This window comes from Alligator sinensis, unplaced genomic scaffold (assembly GCF_000455745.1).
Source record: "Alligator sinensis unplaced genomic scaffold, ASM45574v1 scaffold140_1, whole genome shotgun sequence".
Lineage (NCBI taxonomy): Eukaryota > Metazoa > Chordata > Crocodylia > Alligatoridae > Alligator > Alligator sinensis.
In genome coordinates, this window is record NW_005841836.1 from 3,573,128 (window position 1) to 3,587,010 (window position 13,883).

Here is a 13,883-nt window from a genome sequence, read left to right on the forward strand (position 1 = left end):
TCAATAGATCATCGAGTCCGACCCCCTGCATAAGCATGAAAGAGTGCTGGGTCTAGATGACCCCAGCTAGATACTCATCTAACCTCCTCTTGAAGACCCCCAGGGTAGGGGAGAGCACCACCTCCCTTGGGAGCCCGTTCCAGACCTTGGCCACTCGAACTGTGAAGAAGTTCTTCCTAACGTCCAGTCTAAATCTGCTCTCTGCTAGCTTGTGGCCATTATTTCTTGTAACCCCCGGGGGCGCCTTGGTGAATAAATACTCACCAATTCCCTTCTGTGCCCCCGTGATGAACTTATAGGCAGCCACAAGGTCGCCTCTCAACCTTCTCTTGCGGAGGCTGAAAAGGTCCAGTTTCTCTAGTCTCTCCTCGTAGGGCTTGGTCTGTAGGCCCTTAACCATAGGAGTGGCCCTTCTCTGGACCCTCTCCAGGTTACCCGCATCCTTCTTGAAGTGTGGCGCCCAGAATTGCATGCAGTACTCCAACTGCGGTCTGACCAGCGCCCGATAGAGGGGAAGTATCACCTCCTTGGACCTATTCGTCATGCATCTGCTGATGCACGATAAAGTGCCATTGGCTTTTCTGATGGCTTCGTCACACTGCCGACTCACGTTCATCTTGGAGTCCACTAGGACTCCAAGATCCCTTTCCGCTTCTGTGCCACCAAGCAGGTCATTTCCTAGGCAGTAGGTGTGCTGGACATTTTTTCTCCCTAGGTGCAGCACTTTGCATTTCTCCTTGTTGAACTGCATTCTGTTGTTTTCTGCCCATTTGTCCAACCTGTCCAGGTCTGCTTGCAGCTGTTCCCTGCCCTCCAGCGTGTCCACTTCTCCCCATAGCTTTGTGTCATCTGCAAACTTGGACAGAGTACATTTCACTCCCTTATCCAAGTCACTGATGAAGACATTAAAGAGTATCGGTCCAAGGACCAAGCCCTGCGGGACCCCACTGCCCACACCCTTCCAGGTCGAAACCGACCCATCCACTACGACTCTCTGGGTGCGGCCCTCCAGCCAATTCGCCACCCACCGGACTATGTAGTCATCCAAGTCACAGCCTCTTAACTTGTTCACCAGTATGGGGTGGGATACCGTATCGAAGGCCTTCCTGAAGTCTAAGTATACGACATCCACCCCTCCTCCTGTGTCCAGGCGTTTCGTAACCTGGTCATAAAAAGAGACTAGATTGGTCAGGCACGATCTTCCTGCCACGAACCCGTGCTGGTTTTCCCTCAGCATAATTTGTCCTGCCGGGCTCTCACAAATGTGAGCCTTGATAATTTTTTCAAAGACTGCCAAGGATGAAGGTGAGACTGACTGGCTGGCCTATAGTTGCCCGGGGCCTCCTTCCTCCCCTTCTTGAAAATCTTCTTACCACCTATGCCTGTGAGACAAATCCCTGTAGTGTCAGCTTTTCTGTCACCTGCAAGGTATTACTATGTCTTGTTCTATGTACTATGCAAGGTATGTACTATGGCTTGTGCTACCTTATCCATGGTTAATTCATTACATTAGTGTATTTATTGGTTTATTGGTTTGAAAAATAAAAAAGTTTAGATAGAAACACATTACTAACCCCACTAGAGTTAACTGTCCCCACACTGTCACAGGGACACATCCTTCTGCTCCTAAGTTCAAACTGGCCACCAGCACAATTCCAGGATTCAAGCAACTCAGGAATGTCCATTCCCTGGTGGCCACATCAGATGCCCTCTATACTTAGGCAAAGGGTAGGTGCAACATATTTCAAAGTGTTCACTTAAAACCAGAGAATTACACTCCTCCAGCACACCGTGAACTATGAACCACCCCTCCAAGTGACAACAAACCCAGTGCTGGACAATCTGGTACAGACCAGCCTGGCCCTGAGAAGGTGAACTTAGATGGGTGCATGAGTGCTTTCCTGGCACTGACAGGCACCTCAGCACCAAAGCAATTTTCCCAGTTTGTGGCTTTAGTGGAGGGACCCCAATCAAAGTCCCTGATTCTAGACAAGCTCAGGAAGGCAATTAAAATACCAGGTTCATCCCACAATCTACCAGTAATAGCTGTTGTGAGAACTCCTTCCAACAACTGACTCAGCAGATGGGCAGTTCATATGCCCAGTACCTTTGTAAATTTATAAAAAAGGGCTAAGTATAAGTGGCCCATGTAGTCCTGGGGCAGCAAGTCCATGACGCATATAAAGAACATAGAACCAGTTGATGGTATCTTCTCACCATGCCATGACCTGAGCTCCTGGTATCTTGTACTCATGTTCCTGTGTTTATAATTAGCTTTCCTTTAGGCACACTATCCTGTGGAGTTTGGTATTAAATCTGTATGTGCCGTGACATACTGTCTTTGTCCAACACCACGCCCATTATCTTGCCCTGCAAGAGGAAAGGGCATGTGCCAATTTTCCCATCAGTGAAGGGATGAGCCTTTCCCCAAACCTCCAACTTATGTTATTAATTTGCTAAAGTGAAATATTGTGCTGCTGGAATGAATGGTACAGCCCATCTCATATCCTGATCAAAGCCCAAAGTGCCACTGCCATAAAATATTGATGGAAATCACCAAATATTTTCCTACATTTTTCAAGCAAGGTTCTCTGTAGTTCATGCTCCACCCCAACATGGATCAACCCAAAACCAGCTTCATAACTAGTTTACAGACTGGGAAGCAAATTATGGGTGTTGCTATTGGAACAGGCAAATCCATTATTACATCCATTTGCTGAATTTGTTCAAGCCTTGCCCACCATCTTCAACAGTTCTGGCTGCAGGTGTATGGTGGAAGCTGCTTTGTTTTCCTGCTCACTTCAGCTTGGTTATGGACAAAGACTGAATTCACCCAGTTATTTGCCTGTGAAGGAAGAGCTAGCAGGAACTGATCCATATGCTCTCTGCACACATTCCATTATTACTATGCATCAGTTTGATGATTATTTTCATGAATGCTGTCAGTAAAAAAATACATGTATGACAACCCATTGGTTCCCATGCCATTATGAATCGATGCAGGGGGACATAACACAATATTATCTAACTGAAGGAGAGGAAAATTCATTGAATGATAGAATCCAAATTATTTATAACCCCAACCTGCTTAATTCACAAGTTACTGAATAAAGGATGGTTACTGTTTGCTGTAGCTTTTATTGCAATGGATTTCACCTCTCTGATCGGTGGAGCATCTCAGCAATCCCACCCAGCTGTTTGCTGAACCTCTGTATACCTTGAATGCTCTGTAAGCCCTCAGCTTCTTGGTGGTGGGGGGTGTAAAGAACCTCACCCTGCAAAACATCTGGACTCTGCTGTACTATACCAGCAAGCCTGGAGGAGCCTGGTCATCTCCCTGTGCCAAGAAGCCATCAGTCTGTGGGTCTGAAATATTTGTATCATTTTGTGCCAGTAGTTCTTGGCCTTCCAAGCTTCAAGGATATTCTGCCAAACTGGATCAGCAGAAATCTCTCCAAAAACCACCCGGGTTGCTCAGTGATTGATTATTTAGATCGACAACTTGCAGCATGCATGCCACAGGTGGCACAGGCAAGCTTTGTATGGCATGAGGCAGATTGGGAAGGGGATAGGCAGCACAGTGACAGGGTAGGAAGCAGAAAGCAAAACAGCCGATTAGGCAGGGGAAGGGGATCAGAGTAGTACTTGGATAGGGTTCAGGACTAATTTGTGGCATGCCTGCCAAGAAGGTTGGTCCCAGTGCTTCAAATCATCTTCTACAGATGAGCGTACTCAACAAGAGACTGGTTTGTGATGTAGCACAGCAAATGCCAGAGATTCTGCTCATGAGGAGGAATCAAAGTCCCTCACAGATACTTTTTTTTGTCCCTTGCTCACTAGACATATGTACATAACTTCAACTGCATTAACCTAGAATTCCCAATCCAGTGCCATCTACTGGCAGAGACAGGGCACGTTCATTTATTAAAGGGAAAATGAGTGAAATAAAAGAATGATTGTCTTCACAGAACCAGATACAAGCAAGTTATCCCTTAACTGACAGCAAGTGCTAATGCTTTAAAGGGCTGGGTTGGACCCTGATAGTCTTTTTAAAAAGCTGGGCAGTGGGAGAAGGGAGAGCTGGGCCAGCTGTAAGGAATCCTCCCCTCCCATCCCTACTTAGCTGTGCCGGGTGGGAACTGCACTCCCAAGCCACGCAAACAGGCCCTGCAAACAGACGCGTTCTTCAGGGGCATGCCGGAGTTTGCATGGGAGTTCACGCAGAGGGGAGAGCAGGAGGGGCCTGAGACTCCACGTGTTGGAGCCAGCAGATTCGGGCAGAGTCTTCAGGTGAGTGCACGTGAGAGGGTTTTAATGGGGGTGGTGACTCGGAGTACAGCCAGGGACCCTGCCATGATGCTGTCTCCCGCCTGGGGCTCCTCTGAGGCCTCTGTCCAGATGGAATCTTTGGGTGAGTCAGCGGCATCCAGGCCCCTTGTCTACAGGGGTTGTCTGGTGGGTCCTCGGAGGCCCAGGGTTAGCAGGAGGGCCAGGAGTCCCCTCACCTGTCCTAAGTGTGCCCGGATTGGGGCCCTGGATGGGTAGATGAGGGAACTTCAGGCAGAGGTGAGCAGGCTGTGGGGTATCAGGGCAACTGAAGATGAGATTGATGGCTACTTACATTCTCTGCAGGACAAGATGCCTGGTAGAGAAGCTGCGAGGGAATGCCCTGAAGCAGATGCTGTTGAGTGGAGGATGGTCACCTCTGGGGCCAGACCTCTTGCCGCAGAGACAGCTCCCCCAGTTGGGGAACAAATATGAGGCCCTGGCTGCACTGGAGGAATGTGCAGTGGGGGTAAGTGCACTGGAGGGGCCTGCCACCATCACTGAGCAAGTTGAGGGCCAGCCAGGTAAGCAGAAGAAGAGGCACCACGTCATTGTAGTGGGCGACTCCCTACCAAGAGATACAGAGGGACCCATCTGTCATCCAGATCCCACGGCATGCAAGGTCTGCTACTTGCCTGGAGCCAGGATCAGGGATGTCACAGCGAGAATTTCTGACCTCAGCCAGCTCTCTGACAACTATCCCATGGTCCTCATCCATGTGGGAACAAATGATGCGGCCAGGAGTAGTTCAGACCATTTCATGAGTGACTACAGGGCTCTGGGGACCAGGCTTAGGAAGACAGGGGCACAGGTGGTCTTCTCGTTGATCCTCCTGGTCAGCAGTCGCAGTAGGTATCATGTCAACTGTGTCAGAGAAGTCAACCCGCGGCTTCGGAGTTGGTGCCATCGTGCAGGTTTTGGCTTCCTGGACCATGATCCGCACTTTCATGCAAGGGACCTCCTGAGACACGATGGGATTCATCTCTCCACAAAAGGTAAGAGTCTCTTTTTTTACAGGTTGGCTGACCTCCTACATCGGGCTTTAAACTAGGTTCAACGGGGGACAGGGAGGCAAGAGATGGAGAGAGTCTAGAACATACAAACTGTGAGACATGCAGCAGTACACCCCAGGTAAGTACCAAGGGGCCCTTTGGGCATCAGAACGGGGGAGGCACCAAAGGCACCATTCAGAGGGCTCAAGTGCCTCTATACTAATGCTAGGAGTATGGGGAACAAGAAGGAAGAACTCGCACTCCTGCTTGCAGACAATAACTTTGATTTAGTGGGGTAATGGAAACCTGGTGGGACCCTACTCATGACTAGGCAGTATGCATTGAGGGCTATAGGTTGTACAGATGGGACAGAGTAGGGAGGAAAGGGGGCAGGGTTGCTCTCTATGTAAAGGAGCATTATACATCTACCCTAATCAAAATGGGATCAGAGGAGGAGAAAGTTGAGACATTGTGGGTTAGGAAACACAGAGGTCAAGGGGAAAGGGACTTGGTGGTGGGGGTCTGCTACAGACCACCACACAAGGAGGAAAAGCTAAACTTGAAATTCTTGAGGCAGCTCTCAGAGGCCGTACAGTCAAGGGACGTGGCTGTCATGGGAGACCTAAACTACCCTGACATCTGCTGGGAGGAGCAGTCAGCCAAATCCAGCTGTTCACGTAGGTTCTTACCCTGCATGCAGGACCTTACCTAACGCAGGAGGTATATGGTCTAGGGGGAAAGACTTACTGAACTTGGTGTTGGCTACGGGGGATGACCTGGTAGGGGAGCTATAGATTTGTAGTCACCTTGGGGATAGTGACCACCAATCAATCGAATTCACCATACGGCATAGGGTGGGTAAAATAACTAGTAGGGTAGAAATGCTTGACTTTAGGAAAGCTAACTTCAGTGTGCTTAGGAGTCTAGTCAATGACATGCTGCAGGATAGGCGAGATGGGAGTCCAGGAAGGATGGTCGCTCCTAAAGGAAGCAATCCTTCGGGCGCAGAGGGAGATGATCCCAGTACGAGGGAAAAGGAAGAAAAGAGCCAAAAAACTTCTTTAACTAAACAGGGAAATCCAGGGGAGTCTAAGGGCAAAAAAGAAGGCATACAGGTGGTGGAAGCAGGGGGAAGCTATCAAGGAGGAGCATTCCTACTTGGCCCGCACTTCCAGGGAAGCAGTTAGAAAAGCCAAAGCAACTACAGAGCTGAGGCTGGCAACACAAATTAAAGACAACAAAAAGTCTTTTTTTAGGTATGTAGGGACTAAAAGGAAGGTGTAGAGCAGCATAGGACCCCTAGTGAACAAGAAGGACCAATTAATGACAGACAGGGGGGGACAAGGCTGAGCTTTTCAATGAGTTTTTTGCCTCGGTGTTCTTGAACAAAGGTCAAGGTAAGTCTCCTAATAGGTTCTTAGATGGGCATCAGAGGGACACCAGCCCACCAACTGTCAACGCTGACTTGGTGCAGAGTCACTTGGATGGACTGGATGTGTTCAAGTCGGCAGGCCCGGATGAGCTGCATCCGAGAGTACTGCAGGAATTGGCCGGTGTCATAGCAGAACCACTGGCACGGCTGTCTGAGCGCTCGTGGCACTTGGGTCAGGTCCCAGAGGGCTAGAAATGGGCCAATGTGGTCCCTATTTTCAAGAAGGGGAGGAAGGAGGATCTGAGCAATTATAGTCAGTCTTACCCCCATCCTTAGAAAGGTCTTTGAAAAGATTATGAAGGATCACATTTGTGGGAGTCCAGCGGGAAAAATAATGCAACAGGGAAACCAGTGTGGTATTAGTAGCAGGTAGATCATGCCTGACCAATCTGGTTTCATTTTATGACACGGTCATAAAACGCTTAGATGCAGGAGTACAGTTGGATGTCATTTTCTTGTATTTTAGCAAGACCTTCGATACAGTATCTCATCCCATTCTCATAAATAAATTAAGAGGCTGTGATATAGATGTTTACACGGTCTGGTGGGTGGCAAATTGGCTTAGCAGTCAGACCCAGAGAGTGGCAGTGGATGGGTCAGTATTGACCTGGATGGATGTGGGTAGTGGGGTCCCACAGGGTTCAGTCCTTGGACCTGTACTCTTCAATATCTTCATCAGTGACTTGGATGTGGGTGTGAAGTTTACTCTGTCCAAGTTTGCGGACGATACTAAATTGTGGGGTGAAGTGCATACTCCGAAGGGTAGGGTATGATTGCAAGCAGACCTGGACAGGTTAGAAAAGTGGGCAGGACACAATAGGATTCAGTACAACAAGGACAAATGCAGAGTGCTACACTTAGGATTCAAAAATATCCAGCACACCTACTGGCTAGGAAGTGACCCTCAGCAGCACAGAAGCAGAAGGGATCTGAGTCATAGTGGACTCGAAGATGAGCATGAGTTGTCAGTGTGACGAAACCATCAGCAAAGCTAACTGCCCTTTATCATGCATCAGCAGATGAATGACAAATAGATCCAAGGAGGTGATACTTCCCCTCTATGAGGCATTGGTCAGACTGCAGTTGGAGTACTGCATCCAGTTTTGGGTACCTTACTTCAAAAAGGATGTTGACAGACTTGGGAGGGTTCAGAGGAGAGCCACGTGTATGGTCAGAGGCTTGCAGGACAAGCCCTATGAGGAGAGACTGAGGGACCTGGACCTCTTCAGCCTCCTGCAAGACAAGGCTGAGAGGTGATCTTGTGGCTGCCTACAAATTCATTAGGGGAACGCAGCAAGGGATCGGAGATGCTCTGTTCACCAGGGCACCTCTTGGGGTAACAAGGAACAACAGTCACAAACTGACAAAGCGCAGATTTAGGCTAGATATCAGGAAAGACTTCTTCACAGTAAGGGTGACCAAAATTTGGAATGGGCTTTCAAGGGAGATGGTGCTCTCCCCTACCTTGGGGGTCTTTTAAAGAAGGCTGGATAGACATCTGGCTGTAGTCATCTGACTCCAGCACTCTTTTCTGCCTAGGCAGGGGGACGGACTTGATGATCTGTTGAGCCGTCCCTAGCATCTATGAATCTATAAGGCCAAATGTTCTGCTGATCCAATGTGACACAATAAGTATCAAATACAGAACATTTGATATTTCTGTTCATGATGACACATTGAAACAAAGCCTTGAGTCTGCAAATTACCATAATTAGTTTTCCAAGTTAGGTTCGCTGACCTGTAGTTCCCTGCATACCCTCTAGTGCCTTTTTAAAATACTACTGGGGTCACATTAGTGCAGACAACTCTCCTACAAAGTGGGGTGTTCTTAACCTCCTGGACACAACTTCTGATCTGACACATCCTCACCCCAGCACACCCCCTCTCAGCAGGGCTTGTCAGATATGTTCTTTAGTTCCATCCAGGATGGGAGTTGTACCTTTAAGAGAAGCTAGACAGGAAGTTAGTGGGAGGGACTGCAGAAGCCTCTGCTCTGTTATATATTTGCAACCGGTTGCTGACTACTGAGGATGGTTTCCAGGCACCAGAAGCCCAGAGTGATTCCTGAACACTGCACAGACAGGGAGGATGTGACCTTAACCCCCTTGACATGGACAAGGTAATCTCAGGTCATGCTATTTAACCAGATTTTTCTTAGTAGTATCTTGAGGGAATGGAAATGTTCTTCTATCCCCTAGATGGACAAGAGGGAGTGAAGAAAACCAGATGTGAAACAGGACTACAGTCCCCAGTTCCTTCTGCAGCTGCCTGTGCACAGAACAGACAGCTGCTTATCAGCTTCGAAGTGTTTACGGCTTTTGAGTTTAACCACAAAAAAGTTACTACAAATGCCTCCTTGAAGATGTGCAGAGACGCTTTGGGTTTCTGATGCTCTCTCACTTGATATTCCACAGAAAAAGATTTAACAAGAGGAAGGAGTGTCCTTGAGTTGAGGAGGAGGTAGGTGTTAGTGAATCACAGTACTATGTGTGAAAATGTGCTCCAAAGCTGAAGAGTCTCACAGAAACAATGTGATTCTGTGCTGCTCTATAATACACAGCTGCATCCCATCTCAACAGGGATTTCCTTGTTTTCCAGGCAGGAGGGACAGCTGGCATCCTTGTAATAATTTGGGCACCTACTTTGAGGGATCACTGAAGTTTCCCATGCTTGCCTCAAAAACCAAAACAAGCAACAGTGAAAACTCTCATTCTCAAGCTCACTCCGGCTAGACCAGATGGGAGTCCTGTAGCCACATTATGGTCAGTTTGATGTCTCGGTACCCAACGTGATGCTGAAGCTCTTCCTTGTTCTGGTAGGTGCAGTACAGCTCAGGCTTTCAGCTCCCACTGATCCACAACCTGCAAGGGTCCTCTGCATTAAAAATGACTGCTTTGTCATTTTCTGGGGGCAGAAGCAGTTCTCTGAAGCCAGAAAGGTATGCGAGGGGAGCAACGGGCATCTCTTGATGATGAGATCTGTGGTGGAAGAAAATGTCATCTCCCTGATGCAGAACCAGAGTGCCAGCCTATGGATTGAGCTGCAGCTTCCCCAGGACTGCACAAAAGCCTCCCAAGAGCCAAGTGGGTCTCGGTGGGTCACGGATGATGAAAGCCCTGACTATGTCATCTGGAAGCTGGATATCCCTATCTGCAAGAACCAGTGTGTCACTGTATCCCAGGACCTGAGTTGGGAGGAGCGGCAGTGCGACTTCATGGCAGATGGCTTCCTGTGTGAATACAACTACCCCGGCACATGCACCAGGTTGTCTGCAGGGGCCAGCACTGCCATGACCTACACCACCCCCTTTAAGGCACAAGACAGTGACCTCCTGGCCCTCCCTCCCCAGACCACAGCTTCAATCCCAGCACTGGGCTTGGAGCTGATCTGCACAGAACACAGCAGAGGGGTCATGAGATGGAGCTCTGGTCTGCCTGGGACCTGGCACTGTGAGGTGGAGAATGGAGGGTGCGAGGGCGTGTGTCACGAGAAGGATGGATGCCTCTCCTGCACCTGCCCTGATGGGTGGAAACTGGAGGCAGACAAGCGCAGCTGCTCTACCTCCTGTGCTGGTGCCCCCTGCAAGCATCTCTGCAACCCCCATGGTGCTGACTTCACGTGCATGTGCCATAAGGGATACAAGCTGACCGAGGATGGCATCAGCTGCCAGGACATCGATGACTGTCAAGTCAACCCACATATCTGTGACCAAGTATGCATCAACACTGAAGGGGGCTTCCAGTGCCAGTGCCACCAGGGCTATGAGCTGGTGGAGGGGAAATGCAAGGATGTGATATATTGTCATGAAACAAGATGTCAGCAAAAATGTGAGGATGTCCCCAGTGGTTACAGATGCAGTTGCTTCTAAGGTTATATCCCTGACCCCCATAACCATGACAAATGTGTCTTACATTGCAACCAAAATCAGTGCCCAGCAAACTGTGACACACACAGGCAGAATGTATGCTACTGCCCTGAAGGGTTTGTTTTGGATGAGGGTGAGGGTGGTGAGAAGACTTGTGTGGACATTGATGAATGTGAAATGCAGCATTGTGATGGGATATGCACAAATATACCAGGCAGCTTCAGATGTAATTGTCCTGATGGGCAGGTCCTCACTGACCCATACACATGTAAAAAAGGAAGTGATGATGAAAACATTTCAGGTGAGACCAAACTTTACCCACAAACAGCAGTTCCCACTCATGAACCACCAGAGGCCAATAGCCTCTACCGTGGGGCTCTGATTGGTATTGTGGGTATACTGTCCATGTTCTTGATCCTCATAGCTTTCATCTACCACCTCATCAAGAAGCCTTGTGCTACTCAGAGAGCCCTCAGAGAGCCCTGAATTATACCAGTAACAGCAGTATAGAAAAGGAAGTGGGACTGCATCACTTTAGCCTGGGATGTTCCTTTGCTAATCGAACACTGTAGAGAAACCCACTAAAATGAGACAGAGTTTGCAGTGGATGAGTGGCTTAGCACACAGTGCTGAGTCATTGCCAATTTCCATCTTTTTTAAATATAGATTTATTTTATTTTCCCCTACTGCTGATGCTGCATTACCTGCAGGAAAAAGAACTTTTTTTGTGCTTTGAGAAAATAAAGCCAAATATTGCTAGGAATCTAACAGCCCAAACCTGCTCCATTTGACATCAGTGGCAGCAAGGTGGAGTTGCCTGGGCTTGTGATTGAAGGTCTTTGGGAATATATCTTTCTATTTTGTTTTGTACAGACCATGGTATACTAGAGTCCTGGTTAATAACCAGGCGTCTTTTACTTCAGGAGTCTTGTACTATTTGTATAGGGAATCTTGTATTACTACCATACTGTCAAGAATAAAAAGTATTAGTTTGCTCAGTTTCCAACACTTAGATTTTACAGTTCAGGGATAGGAAAGCGTGGTCAGATGAGTATTGTCGTGTGAAATGATAGATGTGGAAGATTTTTGACTTCCAGCTAGTTGTGGTTAATGTTTATCACTAAGGCATTGAGGAATTGTATTTTATAATCCCCTGATATTTATTTTTTAATAGAAATAACTGCAAGTACCTACAAGGTCAGTCTGATATACCAGAAACTTCTTTCTCTTTTTTGTAAAAGAGAAGCTATTTTTTCAACTTTTTGTAAAAGAAACTAAAGGAATTTTTTATTTGAAATCTATCTGGGTATTTATTTATTGAAAATGTACCCTACACACACTGGTTTCATGTGTAGCCATCTCATCTCCTCTGTAAAGGTTGATGTTTATAAAAAATGTACAAAACTTGCAGTCACTCAGGCTTTCACGTCCTAGCTTAGATTCTTAACACCCTCCATGTTTCTGAAATGGTTTTGGCTCTGTTCCTATCCTTGCCTGCAGGTTTCATGTTCTTCAAATATCGGCAGAAGGTTTCTTGGATAAAAGACTACCCCGCCCTCCAAGCATAAATGCTTAATGCTGCCTTTCTCTATGGATCCGAAAGAACCGAGAGATCCAGTAAACATGAAGACACGCACGCATTCTCTGAAAAATATGTCAATTAAGGCCCTTCTTTTGTCTGCTCACAGCCCCTCACAGAGGTGCACAGCCTGCTGACTTGCGGAAGATACAGCAGAGTCAGTAAGTTGGAGATGGAAAGAACATGCATATGGGCCTCTGATGGGTTTGTAGTTGCACAGGTAAAAATATAAAGGTTGTGGAGGAAATTCTTCCCAGTCTCAGTGCCAATTCTGCTGAATTGTCTCTCGGCCCCAGCTCCTGGAGTGGGGAATGCCAATCTGTTGCTGTCCTGGACACTGTGGTGCTGTCCTGACCTTCTCTGTCTCGCTCTTGTTCTCCCTTCATTGATCTCATGCTTCCCCTAACATTTCCTCTCACACTCTGTCCAACCTCTCCTTTGCCTCCTCACGTTCCCTCCTGTCGTCCCTCCACTGCTCTTCCCACACACCTTAGACATCTCTGCTTTCCTTTCACATTCACCTTCCCTCCTTGTCTGTCCCCATATTTGTTTGCTGCCTACAGTGAGTGTCTGTCTCCTGACAATAGAAGGGCCCTTTATTTTCCCTGAGGGCAACCTGGCCTCATTCTCCTCAGAAATCATGGGAGATAGCAGCTGTCTTTACTAGGGACAGCCTACTGTGTGCGGTTAGACTGGTGGACAGGAGTCTCCGAAGCCAATGCAGAGCAGGCAAGCATATTGCTAATGAGAGTTGGTGGTATTCATGGCTCTGGGAAATTAGAAGGGGAAAACTGGGGACTGACAGCAACAGCCAAATCCTGTGCTGCCTCTTGGAAGTGGTTTGCTCAGCGCTGCTGCCCACTGAGTCAGAGGAAGTGGGGAACCACAAGGGTCAGGGTATGAGGCCCTGGGTTTGAGCGACTGCTCACAGAGGAAGTCCCCCTCTTGGTACACATATGTTAATGCACACAGCTTCACATCTTTGGAAAGTGGTCGAGCTTGCTGGGGTAGGGTTGCCACCTCTGTTTGAATCTATTCCGGGAGGTTTCATCACATGACATAATGACATTAATGACTGATCAACTGTACTGTACTCAGGAAGGCAAATGTACATTACATTTTAAAAACCCACTTGACTACTGTATAAATTGGACTCAACATTGAATATTTATTGTAATGAATGCCCTATCATTACTCACATGAACACCCGTGCAGCGGCAGGGCGCTGGCTGCAGAGGTCGCCCTGCTGTACTTGCAGCAGGCGAGGAGGTGCGATGCCCAGGGCTGTCAGGGGTGAGGTGCAGGGGGGAGACACTGGATTTGGCTGGGGACAAGGGGCCTGCACTAGAGGGGACCTCTACACCTGCACGGTCAGGAGGCACCCAGAGCCACCTCCACCCACCCTTTCCAGGTGGGGGAGGGGCTGCCTGCCCGCAGAGGAGGCTGTGCCCGCACCCAAGATGGCCGCCCTGCCCCCTGCGGCGGGGCTTGGAGTGCCTGAAATCCCCCCACCGGTCCCAGCTCAGGCGCCCCTAGGGAACGGGCGCGGGGAGGGAGGGATTAGGTGCCCGTCTCCAAGATGGCCGAAGAGAGAAGCGAGTAGGACGCTTCCCGCGTGCCCCGGGCGGCCATCTTGCGTTCGGGCAGCATGGCTGCCCGCGTGAGCGGCCTCCGCCACAGGCCGGCCCA

The 13,883-nt window shown here is 48.6% G+C and overlaps 1 protein-coding gene across 2 annotated transcripts; it reads left to right on the forward strand.

Moving 5' to 3' along the window:
• The first annotated feature begins 9,158 nt into the window (after positions 1-9,158).
• Positions 9,159-12,434, forward strand: LOC102381191 (thrombomodulin). Of its 2 annotated transcripts, none has more exons than XM_025202361.1 (4): positions 9,159-9,210; positions 9,349-9,565; positions 9,665-10,577; positions 12,116-12,434. In XM_025202361.1, the coding sequence occupies exons 2-4, from the start codon at positions 9,542-9,544 to the stop codon at positions 12,181-12,183; spliced, it is 1,005 nt and encodes a 334-aa protein (XP_025058146.1). In that variant the 5' UTR covers positions 9,159-9,210; positions 9,349-9,541; the 3' UTR covers positions 12,184-12,434. The 2 variants fall into 2 exon arrangements, with proteins under 2 accessions (XP_025058146.1, XP_025058154.1); XM_025202369.1 differs by having other exon boundaries at positions 9,665-10,462.
• Positions 12,435-13,883: the final 1,449 nt, after the last annotated feature.

Coding starts and splice junctions, on each gene's coding strand:
- LOC102381191 (XM_025202361.1), top strand. CDS start 9,542: ATGCTGAAGCTCTTCCTTGTTCTG. Junction 9,566..9,664: donor TGAAGCTCTTCCTTGTTCTG/GTAGGTGCAGTA, acceptor TTCTGGGGGCAG/AAGCAGTTCTCTGAAGCCAG. Junction 10,578..12,115: donor AACAAGATGTCAGCAAAAAT/GTGAGGATGTCC, acceptor CCTTGCCTGCAG/GTTTCATGTTCTTCAAATAT.